The sequence below is a fragment of the Petaurus breviceps genome, unplaced genomic scaffold (genome assembly GCF_028583685.1).
Source record: "Petaurus breviceps papuanus isolate PSGF00001 unplaced genomic scaffold, PetGlider_PUasm1.0 173, whole genome shotgun sequence".
Lineage (NCBI taxonomy): Eukaryota > Metazoa > Chordata > Mammalia > Diprotodontia > Petauridae > Petaurus > Petaurus breviceps.
Genome location: NW_027185759.1, coordinates 16,996,360 through 17,017,155, shown reverse-complemented (window position 1 = coordinate 17,017,155; position 20,796 = coordinate 16,996,360). Strand labels below are relative to the sequence as shown.

The 20,796-nt window shown below is 42.8% G+C and overlaps 1 protein-coding gene across 1 annotated transcript in view; it reads right to left on the bottom strand.

The window, feature by feature from the left end:
• The window catches only part of LEKR1 (leucine, glutamate and lysine rich 1), a 175,483-nt gene that overhangs the window by 8,898 nt on the left and 145,789 nt on the right, over positions 1-20,796 (bottom strand). Inside the window, exons 11-13 of the mRNA XM_069083451.1 lie at positions 14,871-14,964; positions 10,810-10,974; positions 9,806-10,105 (exon numbers count right to left, since the gene is read on the bottom strand). Of these exons, the coding sequence (XP_068939552.1) occupies positions 9,806-10,105; positions 10,810-10,974; positions 14,871-14,964 (559 nt within the window). The remainder of the gene's footprint in view (positions 1-9,805; positions 10,106-10,809; positions 10,975-14,870; positions 14,965-20,796) is intronic.

The window sequence follows — 20,796 nt, the reverse complement described above, 5'->3', positions numbered from 1 at the left end:
ATTATCAGACTGGTACATTGGGGGGGTGTTGTGAATAAAGTTTGTCTACATGTTAACAGAGCATTTCATAAAGTCTTTCATGCAATTCTAGTGGAAAAGATGGAGACAAACTTAAAAAAAGCATAATTAGATGGATTTTGGAATTGATTAAATGACTGAACTCAGAAGGTAGCTATTTAATGGGTCAATGTCAACTTGGAAGGAAGTTTCTGGAGGAGTGTCTTGGGGATCTATCCTTAGTCCTGCTGTCTGACATTTTTATAAATGACTTAGATGAAGGCATAGATGTAATTCTCATGCTTTCATAAACTGCCTTCAGTCTCTGTTCACTCCAGTCTATCCTCCACTCATCTGGCAAATTCTTCTTCTAAAGAACAGGTCTGACAATGTCATTCCCCTATTAATGACTTCCAGTTACTTCTTATTACATTCAGCTTCAAATGAAAAATCCCCTGGCAGTCCTTCATAACTTGGTCCCTTACTACGTCTCCAGTCTTCTCACACTATATTCTGTTACACGTACTCGGTGATCCAGTGACACTGGTCTCCTACCTGCTCCTTCAACAAAACACCCCTCTTACCTTGGAGCATTTTCACTGGCTATCCCTGTGGGCTAGAATGTTTTCTCTCCTCGTCGCCACCTCATTGCTTCCTGGCTTCCTTCAAGTCCCAGCAAAAATCCCATCTTATATATAAGAAGCCTTTCTAGATTTCCTCAATATAGCACTGGCTTTCCTCTGAGATTATTTCTACTTCATCCAGTATATATCTTGTTTGTACATAGTTGGCATGTTGTCATACCATTAGACCAGAAGCTCTTTGTCTTAGCAGGCAGAGTCTTTTGCCTCCCTTTATTTCTAGCACTTAGCACCATGCCTGGCACACAGAAAGCAGTGCGAAGAGGGAAAGACAATACACTGAATGACAAAGTCAAGATCAAAACAATTTCTCAAGCAAGAGGTGAGTGATGATGGCCTTTAAAAGGGAAAAATGTAAACTCTTACACTTGCATACAAAAACAATCAATTGTACATATATCGCATGGGGAGTGCATGGCTAAACAACGGTTCAGATGAAAAAGACCTTGGAGTTTTAGCAGACTAAATTCACCACGAATTAACTGAGTAATGTGGTAGCTAAAAAAGATTCTGAGTTCCTAGGCTTCAGCAACACAAGAGGGGAGGCAGAGGCCTGTTCTATATTGCTCTGGTCAGATCACATTAGGAACATCGTATTCCTTCCTGGGTACCACCTTTTCAGAAGGATGTTAATAAAGTCTGGAGGGAAGCTATTAGAGTCATACTGCCAGTAGCGGTTAGTAGTTATCCAGATGCCAATTTAAAGGAAACTGGAAGCTGGGGTTATCTGGGCCTTCCTTTCCTCATATTCACAATGAGGGCACTGGACTAAATGCCCCAGAAAGTCCCTTCCAACTTTAGAGATATGTTCCACCATCAGTCTGATTCATTGAGCCCTCTCCTACATGGAGACCTCCTGAGTATCGGGCTCTCTTTTCCCCCAACACAGGATGTTTCCACACCATTAGAAAAGCGTAATGATAAGCAGGGTGGTGGTGGGCCTCAAAACTGTGTCAGTAAGTTCAAGGGCCTGGTGATGAGCGCTGGAAAAAGTAAGATGCGGATGACGGGACTGGTGTGCGCATGTAATTGATGGCTGTCACGTGAAGGATGACTTGATTTGTTAAGGGTGGTTCCAGTGGCTGCCCATCTCCGGAGCTCTTGGAGGGAGGAATGTTAGTGAGGGGATTTCCCTCTAGCAATAAAATCACCAGTTTGGAACAATAGCAAGAGAGAGATACATATCAATACCTCTCCGAGTGTAGATGGGACAATTTTGTTTCAGGACTTGGACTATGTGGTTCCTGAATGAACTTGTCAGTGGACTCCCTCCTTTCCTTCTCAATCCCTGAAAACCTTGTAGAATATGCTTGAATTTAATATTTCATTAATAGATAAAGCATGCAAGATAACATTTACTTAGCTTCCTATCACATTACAGCAATAAGAAACATTCTAAAATGTTCATATGGTTCTGACCAAGCTTTCTCAAATATAATAATATAAGCTTCCTATGAAAAGAAAGTCTCTCATTTTGCTCTTTGTCTGCCATTTAAGTACATTGGTAAAGTCTGAGCATAATAACTAGGAAGTCCTGGCCCAATACTCAACATGATTCAACCCAAGTGACTAAGTAGAACTGAGATGAAAAACCCCTTAGTTAAGACTGTTAATTTCATTCTAACATGCAAAGAAAACTGATAGCAGCCAACAGTGGGGTCAGTGAATCAGTAACAAAGAAAGCGAGTGGAATGACCTTGTCGAATGAAGTGAAGGTTAATGTGCTGGTAAGGGCTCTTGTTAAAGAAAAAGTCCAATTCACTCAGTTGACAAAAAATCAAGTCTCAAAAGGAAACAATGGAACTATGCAGAAACTCGTGCAGAACAAAGCATGGGAGCAATTCCAGTCAAGTGATGTTCCAGTCCGGGTTAAACCAAAGAGGCTGAGAGCATCAGAAGTTATGTATATACAGAGCTCTGGAGACCAAGTCAGGCCTTTGCTGCCAGTAGGACTCAGAGTTAAACTGGGATGGTGGGGGACTAGCTGTCTTCAGAAGAAGGTCCACTGCTCTTCAACTCATTCTTCAAGGTTATTAGTTCTCAGGGAAAAAAATTAGTTATACTTCTCTATTTTCTTGGAACCAGAAGGTTCCTCTGAGCTAAAGACGGAAGGGCTGAGGAAAGTGGTCATACCCAGTTCTATTCCCATCTCTCACTGCTGGGGCAAAAGCAGATGAAAATCCCTTTGGGAGCTCTGCCTTCATTTCTTCTTCTAAAAATTGGAGACTAACTGTACTTATGGGAAGGTTCTAGGGTTATAGTTCATCCTATCTAGAAAAGCAATAGAAGAGGAATATTTTAGACTCATACTAGTGAGAACTCAGGGCTCGGGCTGAGCTCAGCAATGGGACGTGACCATGGGATAGGAGGACTTGATGACTGCAGCGTCTACACACCTCACTGAGCGCATCCATGACATGTCGGAGAGAACTGGCTTCTCCTCATGCTAAACTGCTCTTCCTCCAGGCAAGGAGACTCCCTGGTCTTTAAAATTGCCAGAGTAATTTCTGAAAACGTCACTTGAATGGACAGTGCAGGAGTCAGACTATGTTCAATGTAACTTACGAAATTAACAGCTAAAAAAAGTGAGAATGGCAGCATCCAAATTCTTCAATGCATTTAAGATCTTAAAAAAAAACCCGTAGTGAGTTTAGCTTTGTAAAAGACGATAAGTAAACCTCATCCAACTTAGAAATCAAAACCAAAGATAAACACTCAATTCATTTCTGAACATTATAATCTAGGGTAATTTGGAAACATAAATGCTTAAAATGATGGAGATATTTGTTATTCTTCAAAGAAACCAAAGGTATTGACATGTGTCTATCTTGCTATTGTTCCATATTTGTGATTTTATTGCTAAAGGGAAATCCCCTCACTAATGCTGATCTGCAACTTGTACTAGCATAGCCTGAGACAGTGACAGGTCAAGTAACTTGACTTGGGTCACATTGCTAGCATGTGGCCAAAGGAGGACTTGAACACATGGCTTCCTTCCTGCAAAGCCAGCCCATGACCCACCATGCTATTTTGTTTCTCAAAATATATCTCTATCTAGGGCTGGGGCTCTTAACCAGGGGTCCATTAAAAAACAAACAAATGACAAATTAAGAAAACGTTTTGTCTGATGGCTATGTTTCAATATAATTGATTTCCTCTGTAATCCTATGGATTTTATACATTTATAAACATGATTGTGAAAAAGGGTTTATAGATGTCACCAGACAGCCAAAGAACTCCAAGAAGTTTGGAAAAAAAAAAAAGGTTAAGAACACTTGGGAAACGCTTGCAACCAGTAAATTGAATTTAATTTCCAGGCCACTAGGTAACTTCGCTCCCCGCTCAAAAGGGATTCCTTATAATCTGATAACCCTGGAATAACACATAAATAACCCCAAAACTCAGGGCGAGGGAGCCCTGCTTTTGAAGGCTCCTAATACCTCCAGTCTGTTTTGGAAAGAATTAGGTCTGGGTCTATGTTTAAAATGAGGACGATGTTGGACACATTTAAATCTAACTTAATTTCATTCTAACCAAAAAGATTATAACAATTATACAGAAGAAAATTTACAGATAAATGTCAAAAAGGAAAATAAAGGATTTTTCCATCTGTCCAAGATTTTTATGTTAAAAAATGGTCAACTTTCCATACTCACTACAGATGTTTTTTTCTCTTTTTTTCCTATAGAAAGCTGAGTTATTTTCAATTTAAAAAAAATGAGGTGAGAAAAGAGAAATTCTTGCTGAGCAGCTTTATCTCTCTGAAGGTGAGGGTCTCATTGGTGGTGGGAAGCCTCTGTGGTGAGTGAACATGGAGGGCTGGAATCCTCCAGTTTTGTAGACTCAGTCCATCCTTGGAATCAGGACGGCCATCTAAACTCATGGCAGGGCCAGGAATAGGGAACTCCCAGGTCTATCCTTGTCTTTGTCACTGACAGGCACCAAGAGAATCTGGGAAAGTCCTTTTGACAGCCATGTCTGGTTTTCTTCTTATACAAAACAGGGATCATGACAACTTAGCTTTGCTATACAGAAAGGTTCTGCGGTGATAATTAATCAAAACTTTGCAGAATAAAAAAACAACAACCACTATAAAATAGTATACTCCAAGCATAGAAAGCATCTATATTAACCAGATTGACCTTGGGAGAAGCACCCCCAGGCTGATGATGCCACTGGGAAGTTACAGAACCTCCTCACAGAGCCCCCTCTCTCCCTAGCAGTCATGGAAGAAGCAGCCCACCTGGGACAGCTGGACAGTGTAGAAGGCTCTAGGAAGCAGGGCTGGACAGAGCTGATCCTCTAGAGAAGACTGGGGCATCATGGAGGAAATGGGTTTTACAATGGTGAGGGTGAGATTTTTTCAGGCCCTGACAACGGAACGCTTAGACGCTGTACTGGAGAGGAACTTGTGCCAGTTTAGAAAAGTCTCCTGGGATTACAGGAGCTGGCTGGGACCTTAGAGCCCATATACTCATTTTACAGATGAGGAAAAATGAAATTACTTTCCCAAGGTCATGCAGGTGGTCAGTGGGAGCTCCAGAACTCAATCCCAGGTCCTCTGACTCCCGCCATAGCGCTCAACACTGCATTGCCTTGCTTCTCTACTTGGTCGGGCTGATCATGACCACAGTATAGCTCACTGACTGTGGAAAAGCAACAAAAACCGTGATTCAGTGTCAAAGGAAGGCACAAGAGAGGATGGGAGAAGCAAACTCGGGAATCTGGTTGGATTCCCACGCTTTAGAAAGACTGGGGGCTCAGCTGACGCGGGCTGTGACTCAAGGCAGAATGAAAAGATGGAATAATGTCATTGCAGAAGCTAGTTTTTAAATGGTATGAGCAGCCTATACAATGACACAAAACACAACCCCTCCTCCAACAAAAGTCCCTGCCCTCAAGGAGTTCACATTCTGCTGTTCTTGTCACAGACACTGACACATTGAAAACACAACGATCCCATATTTTATACTGCTCTCTTTCTCTGGCCTTACTTCCCATCTTCTTCTCCCCTCCCAGGCATAAGTCCAAGACCAAGGAGGTCCCATCCACCCCATTTGAAAATTTCTTGAGTAAGTGGCTCCATACTCCTTTGCCCCCTCCATGACAATCCCCAATAATTGTCTCATAACCACAAAGCTCCTGCCTGCAATAATTAAGTTGCAGAAATTCTCTCTTTTCATTTCAAGAATCAAGCATCCAAGTTTATTTCAACCCATGGCAGTGAGGGAATTGGCCAAAAAGGCCCGTCATTAGATCAAGCACCATATACCCTCCCAGGGTCTATCTGTGTGGGGGGGCTTGGTGAGCTTGTTTTTAGACATGCAAAATACATGGGGCCTTCTCATCATGATGTGCTAAGACCTTAATGAACACTCCTCAACTCCAGAGACCTCTGAGTCAACATTAGGGGCAAACTGTCTTTTCTGCGAATACTTAAAACCCTGTACACTCATATGTTGCTTTAGATTTGTCCTTGTCTGTAAAAGCAGACCACCAGACTAGGTGAGAGTAGGGACTCACTGATCAAACACTTCTCTGTCAAAGGTCTCCCTCCTCCACAACCCTGGGAGTCTCTTCATCCTTCTCATCTATAATGAGGTACTTCTGGCTACTGTTCTCCTGACTTTTACACATTTAGAGACATCAGCATTTCTGCTAGCTCTGGGTTTTTCTTCCCAAGGTTGTGGGTTCTTTGTTCCTCCTTTTCCCCTGCCCTTTAATAAGGCTCCACAAGCTCATTCTTTGGAACCATAATTGCATGCTGATTTTTCTACAGTCTTGACCAAGAGCTTTCTAAAGTTCTTTGCTAGGATTTATTCAAGTACTCTGGTGTTCTCTCCATGAACCTTTTCCTTAGGGAGGGTCAGCGTCTCCTATGATCTTGCCTGGACCTTTGGCCTATCATTTCTGGTTTGCCCTACTTCTTCCATTTTCTGTAACCACGAGCATCTCTTTCACATTCTCATCCTCTACTTTATCATGCCCTATTTGAGAAGCATAACCTCTGCTGCCTGTGTGTGACTTCCCTGCTGTTCTTGGTCTTCCTGCTCTGCTCACTCCTTCCGTGTCTGTCATAGGTTCCTTGGTTCTTATCATTCAGTCTTCTCTATACTAGTCTTTTCATGGTTGGGTGAAATCATTCGCTCCTCTTCTCCAGGGGCAGACTCATGGGTTTATTTCTGAGCGTACCTTCTTGAACAGGTCACAGGGCCTCGAGAAAGTCTCCATCGGGGGCTCCATGTAATTCATGGCGGGCACAGCAAAGTGCAGCTGAGTACATATGGCACTGCAGTTAGGAAGCCAAGGTTAGAGTCCTGCCTCGTGTGACTCTGGGCAAGCTCCACAAGCCATCTCCGCCTTGGTGTTCTCGGCTGTAGCAGAGAGACAACAGCCCCTAGCTCATAGGACTCTTGTGAGAATCCAGTGAGACAGTCGGTAAAGCCATTTGAGATAAGATGGGGCTGAGCTTGTGGTTTCCCTGGCCTAGCAAATTCCTAAAAAAGAAACTCCTACCAACAGTGATAGGCACCTTCTGCACCTTAAGAGAGCTGCCTGGCACACTGAGAGGTAGTGACCTGCCCAGCACCACACAGCCAGGATAGGGCAGGAGCAAAGCCGGACCCAGGGCTTCCGAACTCCTAGGTCAGTGGAGTCTCTATCAGCTACCATATGGTGCTTCTGCTAAATAGCCTGGAACCTAGATAAATGTAAGCCATAGGGCATATGTATACATAAATGAACACACAGATATTTAGACTTCCACCGATTTCTCTTTAGCTAGCAAGAGCTGTTGTATCCTTAAACCATTTCCTATTTAACCTTTATTTGTTGTTAATTTATGAGCCCTGTGATATCTCCTCAGTTATCTCTCTTTCCCTTCACACAGAGTTAATAATACTTGTGTAAGGTAAGGACTGGAGCTCTGACTACAAATTCTTTTCTTATTTATCCCCCTGCTTCCCTTATTTCACTGGAACCTCAGCAAAAGCCATCAGCATCTCTCTCTCTCATCTTCCTCGTCTTCTTCCTAATTATGGGGCCTCTCTTCCTTTGCCTTTTCCCTCTTCAATCTTCAGTATTTCCCTCCAACCTTCCCCACTTCTTCCTGGAGCTTTCTCCTCTCTAGGGGCTCCTCTGGGCTTCCTCCTCCTGGGCAGGTCAGGGAGTGCCAGGTAGCCGAGAGCCAGCCCCCTCTCCTTTTATAGGGACACACTCTTGTACTGTGGGTAGACAATGGCTTTTTTCTCCTGGGAGGTTACAGGCAGACTCCTCTGGCCTGAGAAGGACTGAACCCTTCACCTCTGAGCTGTATTTCCTACTTACAGATGATTATTCCAGGGATGATTTCCTGGGGCCCCTCTGGAGCTTAGCTGTTCCCTAAACCCTCCAGAAACTTTCTTTACCTTTTAATGAAGAGCAGAGGGTGCACAGTCCTCACACACTCCCTTGTCCTGGTGCTGGTTCATGTTTATGTCCCTTCTTCCCATCCAAACCCCAATCTGGGGGGCCATGAACACATCACAAAACCCAGCTTACCTCTTCTCCTTTCCTTCTATTGTTTCATCCCCACCCCCAATCCCTGATGTCCAAGTGGAGTCACCATTGAGTTATACGGACGCTAACATAAGTGCAATTCCTTTGCTGAGCAGAGGCAGAAATGCCCTCTTCCTTCCAAGATTTAGAGGCCTGCAAAGATGTCCCTTAGATTCATCTCAAATGAATTGATGAATGGTAGCTCCATCACATAGGCCCTTTCTAGGGAACTGCCTTCAGAATTTGTGAAGTGGATCTTCACAAAGAATCCTCCTTGATGGGGTGCCCTGGATGTCCCCAGGGCCTCTTTTCCTCTCTCTTTTCTGGTAACCCGTATGGAAAGCAATCACAGACAAAGCCTCCACATCTGCTTGCTTTACTTTTCCCACTCCACCTCCCTTTGCACAATTCTGCCCTGAGTCCGATCTCTTCTCACTCACCCCTCCTTCCTCTTTGCTCCCCCGTTCACAGCTGAGAGCTGGTCTTCACCACACCCTGTCTGAAGGCTGGACAAACAAGTTCAGAGCCGGGCTTGCTTGTCCAGACCCCTGTCTGCCACCCCCTCAGCTGAGGCCTTTGGCACCTTCTCATGGGCCTTCATCTCCTCCTTGGTCCCTTGCATGTCTGAAGCTCATTGGAGCCTCATGGTGCCACGGAGAGAGAGTCAGGGCAGGTGCTGCTGCTCCACCTTACTGAGATGAAATGCTTTGTCAAGAGGAGGGTCTGAACTAGAAGCCAGGCCTTCTGATGCTCCGCCCAGCAGCCTCTCTACCATAGCAGCTGCCAACGGTTCCTTTCATCAGTTTAAATTACTTTCAGGTGGCCCTCCCATGTCTGTGGCCGCCGTTTTCTTTGCTTTGCCTAATAATCTGAAGACAGAGGCATTGTCTTTCATTTTTGTCTTTTCTTAACTACCTTGTACACTGCAGTTACTGACAGCATCCCGCTCTGAGTCCCTGACCATTACTGTCCAGCATACTTGAGAAAACATCCCACAATTTACATCCAATTGACATTCAAAGTCTTCCACCCTCGGTCCATTAACGTTTCTTTATAGCTCACCAAGGTCATTCAATGTGATCAAATTTTCCAAATGTAACAGTCTTCATGATTAAAGTGCTTAGTAATTGACTGATATTTCTGAACATCTTAGAAATGTAGCATCACAGAAATTTATATTGTGAAAAGAACTAGACCTTTTCATAATTAAAGCAGTTAGTCAAACCAAAATGTGAACATGGCCAAAATGATAAAAAGGACAAAAAAAGGCAAGAAGCCCAACCCAAAAGCTAATTCCTTAACAATTCAGGTTGACAGAAAGGTTCACTCACTACTAAAGGAAAATTACATAAGGTACATATTGCCAAGGGTTTCTGAAAGGAAAAGATCACAATCATCCCAAACAATCCTTGGGCAGAAATTTAATTGTCAATATATAACTGGGCAAACAATCCCAAACTGTTCATCTCAGCACGTTGGCTGATCCGACTCAATTCAGACATTCTCTAGACACTCGCTTCCCAAAAGACCCCCTCCAGGTGCTGGGGCTGGAGTCACAGGCAGCGCTGGGGCTCGCACTGGCCAAGGCCCTGCCCAGCCCATCCCACACCCCCATGGCTAGATGTTCTTACCTCCTCCCGGGCCTGATCAAGCTGCTGCATGAGCTGGGCCTGCTCCTGGGTGACTTTCTCTAATTCAGCTGATTTCTGCTTCATCTCCTTCCGAAGATCCTCGGAAATGGAGTCGCAGGTGGCTATCTCTTTCCTCAGGCGGGACTCAAGCTCGGCCACCGAGGCTGTTAGGCTCTGGACCTCCTCCTCTTTTGCCGCCATTTTCTCCATAAGTTGTATCTGGGTTTCCTGGAGCTTTTTCTCTAGAGCAGCAACTTCCATCCTCAGGTCACTGGTAGCATTTGCTATCAAATCAGTCATCTAGGAGGGAAAGCAGTGTGAGTGTGCAGGCCACAGATGATGGTGACCACAGAGGGTTTAGTTATACTCTTAGGACAGGGTTAGACAGACTCATTCACCATGTGATTCTGACTGCATAAAAAACAAATGACAGTTTCTTTCTATAGGTTTCAATTTTACACCCTAAAATGCTGTCAAGGCAAAAACTAATTGAGTCTTCAAGGAAATTCTCTAAATTATTGTGGCTGATCTGGATCTTTTTTCTCTTTTTTTTTACTAATGCAACCTATAAATAAGTAAATCCACTTCCAATTGTGCCCATGGCATCTGTTGATCACAATGGGCATGACCATGCCTCTGGCAGAATTGGACCAGATGAAGACAACCCATCCATGCTTGCCTTCCATCGGGATGCATCGTTTTGTTCAATGTCACCATCACAATCTGAGTGAAGCTGCAGACCAGACTCATGCTCTTATTTTAACCTTCCCTCCTCAGCTGTCCGAGGTCTGACCCCAGGCTGGTCTTGCCTTTGGGAATGCCGGCATTCAGTGCAGACGCAGTAGCCCTCGGGGAGAGGCGGCAGTGCCCTCCCTCTGCCCCTCCCTTCCTCCTCCGCCTGAGCCCGGCTTGGCTGTTGACCCTGAGCCCAGCGGGCAGGGGAGAGGCAGTCAGCTCTCGCCCTTCCCTTCTCCTAGTCCCTGCCCAGCCTCCATCCTACAAACCTTCTTCTGAAGCTTCTCTAGCTCCTTCTGGTACTGCTTCAGCACTTCTTGGTGTTTTTCCTTTTCAATGGCAAGTTCCAGTTTAGCTTCCTCCTTCAGTCGTAAAGCTTGGTCCTGATACTCAGCGTGGTGTCGGAGTCTCTCTTTATGGAGCTCAGATTCCAGCTGGAAAGGAGTTCAGCACACACACACACACACACACACACACACACACACACACACACACACAGATGCTCATTTTCACAGCCAAACAAGGACGTGGAAATTTCTTTTACAAATATTATTTATACTAATTTCATTGCCTATCGAACAGTGAAAAGAAAAAGGATGCCATCATGGAATGTTAAAGTGGGAACCCAAGAGGAATAACCAAAGCAGGATCTTTGGACCAAAGGGGAACTTAGAATTCTGCCAGATGGCTGACAGGCACAGAGTCCTGCAGCATCGATGCTTGGACAGACCCAAAGCCAGGGCAAGAACCTGCAGGTTTCAGACCACGGGACAGTAAACAGACTTTGCCCTCAATCAGACCTCTGGAAGCACTGAAAGCTCTCTGATCCCTAGGCTGTTCTTGCGATCCTAGAATAGCATAACACTCAATCCTCCAAGAAAGCAGCCCAGACCTTCCCTCCAGAGCTGCACAGAGCCAAGCCCTCATATCAAGTCCAAAGCTGGAGGCTAAAAGAATGAGCAAACAAAAAAAGAACCCCACTTATAATGAGCTGATGTGATGACAGGGGTGATCAAAATCCAATTACAGAAGAGAATGACTTCAAAACATCTACAAGCAATGCTTCAGAGGTGAACACAGCTTGAGACTAAGCTCCAGATCAGTATTTCTGGAAGAGATGAAGGAAGAATTTAGAGTTAAAAAATGTTTTTATAAATAGAATGAGAACACATGAGAAAAATTGGAAAAGAAATAAGAGCTATGGAAGAAAAAAAATGGAAAGGAATTAACAGCTTGGCACAAGAAACACAAAACCCTCCCAAATAACAAACTCTCTGAAAATTCTGAATGGACCAAATAGAAGCCAATAACTGCACGAGACAACAAGAAATTTTAAAACAAAATCAAAAGGCCAAAAAATAGAAGAAAATGTAAGGTTATCTCAGGGTAAAAACAACTGATCTGAAAAAACATATTGAGGAGAAAAAATTGTAATAACCATTCACCTAGCTGATGCCATGCCCAAAACAAGAGTCTAGAAATGCTATTTCAAGGAATCTCAAAAAAGAAAACTGCCCAAGATCTCTTAGAACCAGAGAGTAAAGGGGAAATAGAAAAAATCCATCAATATCCCCCTGAAAGAAACCCCCAAATGAAAATTCCTGGGAATATTGTAACCAAAATTCAGAGTTTCCAAGTCAAAGAAAAAAAGATACTGCAAGCAACCAGAAAGAAAGAATTCAAGAAAAGAGAAGCATCCCCTAGAAGCATCACCCATCATTTTAGGGTCACTCCTATAAAGAAGCAGAGAACTTGGAATATAATATTCCAGAAGGCAAAAGATGGGGGCTTATAGCCAAGAATAACTTTTTAATAGTCTTTATAATTTTACTTAATAGTAAGAATAACTTATTGAGCAAAACTGAGCATAATGATACAGGAAAAATTATGGATTTTTAATCAAATTGAGGATTTCTAATGATTCTAGATGAAAAGGCCAGAGCTGTAGAAAAACTCTGAAGTACAAACACACAGGTGCAAAGAGAAACATAAAAAGGGTTAGAGTTAGGATCACATGAATGAACAATGAAAAAGGACTAACCAAGGATTAAGTATTAACATTCAAATATGGAGGACATATGTGTCCCTCCTCTGAAACCCACCATCATCAGGTTCCATTGAGGGAATTGTTACTTGAAAAATAAAAAAAAATAAACTATTTTAAAAAATAAAGTCAATGGGAGCCGTGTAAGTTTGTTCCAGAAAGGTACTATCAGGTCATTTCCTAAATGGTGAGAAAAAATTAAATGCTGAAAGATAGAACCTGTATTATATGCTTTATTGTTATGAAAGGCACAGTGGCCCAGGAAATTGATGGCAGTATTCTATCAACAGCTTCTTCTCCTTCTTAGGAAAGTTCCAAAGCCCTTAGAGTCACACTTCATGGATGACATTATCAACACTTCGTTCTAGTGGTCTAGGTTTTAGTTTCATGTGTCAACCTAAATGATGATCAACCAGCCAAGAGCTGTGGCCCACAGGAAAGTTATCTGCCACCTTTACTCTAGAAAATCAGGCTTCTTTAACTGCCAATGTGCCTTCACAACATAAATAAAATATTGGAAAGGCTCTAGAGTTGCTGGTAATGTTGGAAGAATTCCATTTTCTGTATATCTTTTGCTGTTGCCAATTTATCTAATCACCCTCACTTAGCACACACATTCACACAATGTCTATATATGGATAATACTAGACCAAGTATGAAAGAGATAGTTCTATAAGCCTGAAGGAAAGGTGATAGTCATTTCCAAAACAATTTTTTTTAAATCAAAAGCATCTAGAAATACTCTGTTAAGTTGTGAAACAACACCTGGAGATGTAGACGATCATACCTCTTCACCAAAACAGACAGTCAAATTCACTGGTAAACATTCTGATAATCCCTGTGCTATTATTAACTAAGAATTAAAATAAATAGAGAATGGCAATATGAAGAATAGAAAGATGATGGTTCTGGGATGTTCCTTCTGTGCACTCCCCTCTGTTCAGTCTTTTAACTTCTAGATTTGGACTGGTAAAAGATATGGGGAGGGGAATGAGTAGAGGAGAGCCATTCTAATTGGCCTGAGAACGGTTTTCCTAGGAAATAAGAGAATATGGGGGCCACAGAAGGAGTCAATAGAAGTCAAAATACTTCTCAAGTTCAGTTCAATTCAATAAGCATTTATTAGGCATTTCGCAATCTGAAGTTTAGATAAGTCAGGGCCCTTGCCTTCCAATTTCTCATCTACGTAAGGGTGCTAAAGCGACAATTTTGAGTGAAGCTCCTTAACTTGTCATTTCATTATAAAGAGTTAAACCAACTGTTAATGTGGAGGAAAATCTGATTTTATTTATTGGCAGTGGAGAAAAGAATAGGTGTTCGTATAGACCGACTTAGGTAAGATGCTACAATGCTGAGAACTGTGACTCAAGAGTTACCTGCTATAATTACTATAATTTGTTTACATAAGTAGAATACACATTCTTGAAAGCATTGTGTACATATATATTTCTAATAGGAGTTTGTTAGTGTTTTTATTTCTTTATGTAAAGTTTAAGTGCAATGATAATAACATACATAATTGGTACCAAATAGATCCTAGTAAATATTGTGTGAGTAGAAAGATAATGAAATGTTCAGCAAATATGTAAAATTTAGCAGGCAAAGTGAAATTGATAATGATGAATTATATACAAGTTATTAGAAGAAAAAGAGCTATTCAAGTATTTCATAAATATGATTTATGTGCTAGAGGAAACATTTTCTGTATAAGAATCTGAAAGTTAATCTTTAGCAACTTTTATTTGACTAGAATAAATGCCTTACATGCACCACTAAGATTTTTTTAAATGGAAATGATTTTTCAATTTATTGTAAGCTTCTCTCAAAGGTACTATTTGTAACATCCTTACATCTTTTCAGATTCTGACATATTTTCAAATCAAAAGTGCTTAAATGCTTTTTTCCAATTTTAACATACATTTCTTTCCATTACAGAACATGCATCTATGAGTCTAATTTCCACTTCATGAGACCCAAATAAAATGCTTTTTCATTTTATAATAAAAACTATGTTTTTACAGAGAATCACATAATAAATTCACTTTACAGTTATTCAGAGGCTTTTCTGATCATAATGTTTTCCCATTATATTTCCTAAAATTTTGGAAAAGATAAATATTGGGCCTCGTGAATCTTAGGAAGGTATCCACAGAGTCAGCAGGCACAGTGCATTCTGGCAATGGATACAACTTCCTGGCAAAGGGACAGAAGTCAGGAAAATAAACACATCCCGAGCAGCAGAGCAGCGTGTTGTTAATATATCCTCGTTAATATCACTATCATTACCTTGTCTCTCCAGTTATCATCGCTCAGCAGCTTCTGTCTGAAGCTCTCTTGCAGCTGCTCAAGTCTATTCTGATGTGAAATCAGCATTAACTCTCTGAAAACCACAAATCCAACAAAGTACAAATTTAACATAAAACAATCCCAAATGACAGTTTCGAGCTCACATAATGACATTATTTTGAAATTTGTCTGCTCTTCAGCTTAACAATACTTCTATAATGCAGCCAGGTGCCATTTTAGTCAATGTATCAGAAATTTACTAATGCCGTACACCAAAAACAATGGACTTTCTTCTCTATTTTTGCTTATGGCTTGCCATATTGTATTGTCTCATAAAACAACAAAAATAATAGAGGGAAAACTAGTGTGAAAAAAGTGTTGGTCTGAAACTTAGTGAAGTCATATATTGTCTAGAGCATCCATAGATGAACCTGAAAGGAAGACAACAAATGTATGGAAAACAGAAGAGATTTGACCAGATTTCTATGATATTGTTTCCATGATCACTGGTAGTATTACATCTCAGGCCTAAATAAAGTTGTCTTGTATCAGGAAACAGTATGAACCATGAAAAGATGACGTTGGGGAAAGTAGCCCAATAACACACGGATCAATTCTGGGCTCAAGGTCCTGAAAGCTGGGTCCTTTGGGCTGGTCTCCATCATGATCATGCCCCCAAGGAACCTCAGCATCAGGAAACTCGTCACCCCGTGGGCCTGCATCAGTCTTGGCACTCATGCTGTGACTGGAGGGAAAGCAAAGAACTCCTCCCAAAGTCTCTGCCTAGAGGAGTCATCTCTTCATTTCCTTAGAGATGGACGCCATCAGGGTATGCCTTCTCCAGTGCCCCACCTTCTCATACTCCCTTTGTGTGTTGACTTCCCCCGTTAGATTATAAGCTTCTGGAGGGCAAGACTGCCTTTCTTTCTTTTTTCCCCTCCACTGTCTTTCTTTTTGTATTTGTATGCCCAGTGTTTACTTAGCACAATACCGGGAACACAGTAGGCACTTAATGTTTATATAACTGTTTTTGTATTGCCTTCATTTTCCAAATATATTCATCTCCTTCCTCTCCCCAAGTAACAATTCATCCCTCATAACAAAGAATAAAAGGGGTTGGGGAGGGGAACAGTTCAGCAAAACTAACCAATGCATTAGAGAATGACAATATATATAAGCATTGTTCCACACTGCAAAGCTCTCTCCCTTCTTTGAAGAAATGAGGGACTCTCGATATGTCCCTTCTCCCATGTCATTGCTGGAGATGAACTTGGTCATTACCGTTTCACAACAGTTAGTGTTTTTGCACTGGGTCTCTCAATCACTCCCAGACTAGGGCCCAATGCTCCCGCTGAAGCTCTGAGCTGCTGCATCTCCAATCTGGGCTGGCGCATTCCTCCTTAGACAGCCGGTGGCTCCCCACTGGTGGGGCTCATCAAATTGGTGTCAGACTTAGTGTGGATGCCTAATCAGCTCATTTAGCCCTATCTGATTCTCAGAACTCCTGAGCTTAAGCGATTCCCCAGCTTCAGTCCTCCCTTCCCCGCCAAGCCAGGCATGGCAGGCTCGTGCCAGAGATAGCAACATTGTTTCTCTTGCTTCACTGTTACTGTTTCTATGTACATGGTTTATTCTTCTGGTTCTGCACACTTCCCCTCTGCATTATTTAACTCTTCCTATCCTATGAGGTTTTCATAGTCATTAATCCTTACAGTGCAGCTAATATTCTACTATATTTGTATACCATCATTAATTCAAAGCTCACCTTTTAATCCCATAATTAGAATTCAAGATGACCCAAAAGGCCAGGTCTCTGGTGAGCACAAATAGACAATGACAGTTTTTCAATGATGACCATGCCAAGCAAATGTTTTTTCTCCTCTTACTCCCTTCTTAACCCCTTACACTCTGGCTTCCAACTTGATCATTCCACTGAAACTGCTCTCTCCAAAGTTACCAAAGATCTCTTGGTTGCCACGTCCAAAGTGCTAATTGTGCAATGGAAAAGCAAGGCAGAGGAAAGAGGAGCCCTGCGTGCCACCTGCCTCAACACAAGCTCCAGCAAAGCAGAGGATGCCCCTAAAGGGAGGGATCCCGCTTTGTGCTTTCAGTTAGCCAGGGGGCTCCTCAGACTCTGCTTCCCAGATGTAGGAATGAGAGGCTCCCCAAGGGGAAGAGAAACTACATTTTGTTCCAGCCCCTCCTCGAACACTGCTAATTACAAACAGTAATGGCTCTCATTGATATAGTCCGGTCAGAAATCTCATTCATGTCTTCCTGACTCCAGGTCCACTGCTCTCCTCGATAGGCCATTTAGCTCTCTGTTCTAGCTGCCAATATTCTGATTTCTTGTTCTATCTGAAAATAACCTGACTTCTAGCTGGAAGGAAAGGTTTCCATGGTAGGTCAGGAAGGGAGGGAGAAAAGGTTCTGGGAGTGGGGGAAATCAGAGAAGAAAACAACCCATTTACAGTTTCCATTAGGTTGCATCTTTACAGATAGATTTTGGTAGAGAAAAAAGGTCATGCAGACAAATTGAAATGAAAGAGGAATGAACAAAAGAAAACCCACCTCTTCCTCTAGACTAAAAAGGTTTCTCAATAAGGAACGAAGTGATCTTTTGAGTGAGCACTGAGCATATGATATTTAAAGCTTCCCAGTTTCGGAGGCACCAGAATTGTGTGCACCCAAGTCACATACACATATGATGTGGGTAGGGTTGAACTTCTGAAACTCCCTACCCCCTAATCTTACGATTATAATGACCTAAGTCAGGTCAAGAAGCACTGATAAGTACCTACTATGCAATAGTCAGGCCCTGTGCTAAGTGCTGGGATACAAAGGAAGGTGAAAAAAGTCCAGGCCCTCAAGGAGGTCACTATCTAATGGGGAGATGAGATTCAACAACTACAAACAATTTAGACACAGGATAAATTGGACATGATCTCAGAAGACCATTGATGGGATTTAAAAAAAATTATGTATTTTTAGTTTTCAACATTCACTTCTATAAGTTTTTAATTGCCCCTTCCCCTCCTCCCCCCCATGGCTTGCAATCTGATACGGGCTCTACATGCACATTCCTATCAAACACCATCTATGGGACCTCAAAGGTCATCCAGTCTAATCCCCTCATTTTGTAGAAGAGAAAACTGAGGCCAAGAGAGGGGATGGAATGTGCTCCAAGGCCATGATTCAAACCCAAGCCTACCACGCTGCTGGGCTGTACTGCAAATCTTCCCATATCCTTTAATCTTCCTACATCTGAGCAGCAACAGTTTAAAACTGTGCCTTTGTGCCCTTGGATAGGGTCTGATGAGGTCCAAACCCCACAAATCCTGGGTGTTGATGATCTCTTCTCTATTTTAGGTCAGATGTTGGCTTTGGGATACCTGTGGGACTGACATGAGTAGCCTGGGTGTTTCTGAAAGTGTTGATATAGTTCTAGTCCAGAACACATGACCACTACATGTCATGTATGGCAAGCACGGCGTTTTCTCGTTTCATGAAGAAGAGATTTTTCATCAGATTCAAATGATGATGTCTCTTTCTATACAGTAATCTGTAAGAAATCCAAAGGGCAGAATCTGTGTATCCCTGGCATCCAGAAACTCCAATGACACCATTCATCTTTGATCGCATTCTTTGGAAGGATGCTTCCCAAATAAGTATCCTTTAAATGACTTTTTGGGCCATGCTGTACATTTTTCTGAGATCAGAGGAGGAGAGAGGAATGTAACTCTCCTCATATTTCCCCTGCCAAAGGTGGGTAGGTGGTGCAGTGGTTACAGCATTGAGCCGGGAATGAGGAAGACCTGCTTTCAAATCTAGCTTCAAATACTTCCTAGATGTGTGATCCTGGGCAAGTCACTTACCTTCTGTCTTCCTTAGTTTCCCCAACTATAACATGAGGGTCATGATAGTGCCTATCCCCCAGGCTCGTTGTGAGGAGCAAATAAGATAACAATTGAAAAAGGTTTAGTGAACTGCCTGACACACAGTAGGTGCTTGATAAATGCTCCCTCCCCCTTCCCTTTATTCTTTCCACCACCACAAGCTAAGACTCCATTCTCTGTCCTCCCCTTAGCGTGTCTTTTAGAGATCATAAGTAAATGTTTTATAGTTGACAAGGTTGGAAAAACCCAAAATTACAGAGACGGCATTGGGAAAATGCCTCTTGCTTCATTGATCACCAACCTGTTATCACTTGTTACATTCTAAGATGTAGGAGAGGCTCAGTCAGTTCCAACCAAGGTAGTTTGGGGTAAGTGCCTCACCCCAGGGGATGGAGAAGCTCCCACAATGGTATATATTGCCCACCAGGCAGCTAGATGGTTCAGCAAGTGGCACAGGGCTTGGAGTCCAAATGTAGCCCCAGACACTTCCTAGCTATGTGACCCTAGGTAAGTCACTTAACCTTTGCCTGCCTCAGCTTTCCCAACTGTAAAAATGGGGACAACAGCACCCACCTCCCAGCACATAGATGCTTACTCTCTTTCCTCCCTGACCATCCCCTCCCCCCCAAGCTTCTCTTGGTGAGCCTGCCCCATCTCCAGAGGTTGCTAGGCTATGTGAGAGGCATAGTCTCAGCTGGCAATACTCTATCTCCATTCTTTGCCAAATATTTGTGCAATCCGAGTCCTAAAGACCATTAGAAAGGAGCTCTCTCCTCCTGGTGGAGTCAGTGCCCCACACCTGGGGGTGGGTGGGCGGAAGATACAAGAGGCCAACCCCACTCCAGGAAGAAGCCAACATGGCAGGAGCCAGCAGTCTCTTTCACAGCCCCATGCCCAGCTTTGGAGACTTCAGGGAATTTCCCCTTAGGTGAGAACTTGGACTCTCTCTCTCAGTTGAGTAATCTGGCCCCCAATGGGAACGCTCCTTCACTCTGCGTTGTCAGATATATATTCTACATATAACTTCCATTTGGATAAATGGATTTCTTAGTTATCTACTATGTACATTTATTATGGAACTGATATTTAGTGACAAAAGGGTCAAGCCTTAGATATAGAACTTGGGGTATGGAAACAGTGATCAAAAGTTTGCCTGAACCTGAAACTCACATTTAGGGCCTAGACCAATATTTAAGGGAGTAAAAAAAAATATAATTCTTACCCTGTGTTTTCTCTCAAAGGAGAGGAGGTAGCCAGGCTTTTGACCCCAAATTCCTGCTTCCCCCACTGGCAGGAATTAAGATCTCCTTTGTAAAAGGGTGGAGGGAGAAGAGAAATATCTAGACATATCTATCCTGCCTCTCTGAGTCACACAGACACCCCCCTGCTACATGTTGTAGGACAATTCTCTATTTCTGTCCCTATTTACTCACACACTTCTCTCCTCCTCTCACAAATGCTTCTGTCTCCCAGATTGAGGGAGAAAAAAGGCCCATGTTTTCTTCCCTATTGTGTCCACTTCTTTGATGCAGAGGAGCTTCAGGAATGACTCAGAAAAGCTATTCACAGAAGGTGGAAGGAAAGTTATGACTGACACTGTTTACTGAAGGTAAAAAGGAGTACCCAGAGTTAGCCTGACACCTTGCTACTGTTAATTGCCTGTCTTTGGTTCCTTCCCTAAAGCACCTGACACCCTATCGACCAGTGAGCCTCACCGCCAAGCTCATTTCAAGTGTGTCTAAAATAAGATGAAACGGGTTGAATGAAGGCTCCCAAGGCCCTCGAGGGGGAAAGGATGGGTGCTTCAATGCAAGCCTCTCTCCTCACTTACCTCCTGCTAGACCCTGGGCCCTCTTCTCTTCTCCCTCTGTACTGCCTTCACTTGGTGATCTCATCAGCTCCCATGGACTTAATTACCACACAGGCTGATGATTCTCAAATGTACTTTTCCCCCTCCAATCTACCTGCTGACCTCCAGTCTCATGTCTCTAACTGCTTCTCGGACATCTCAAACTGGATGTCTCTCTCCC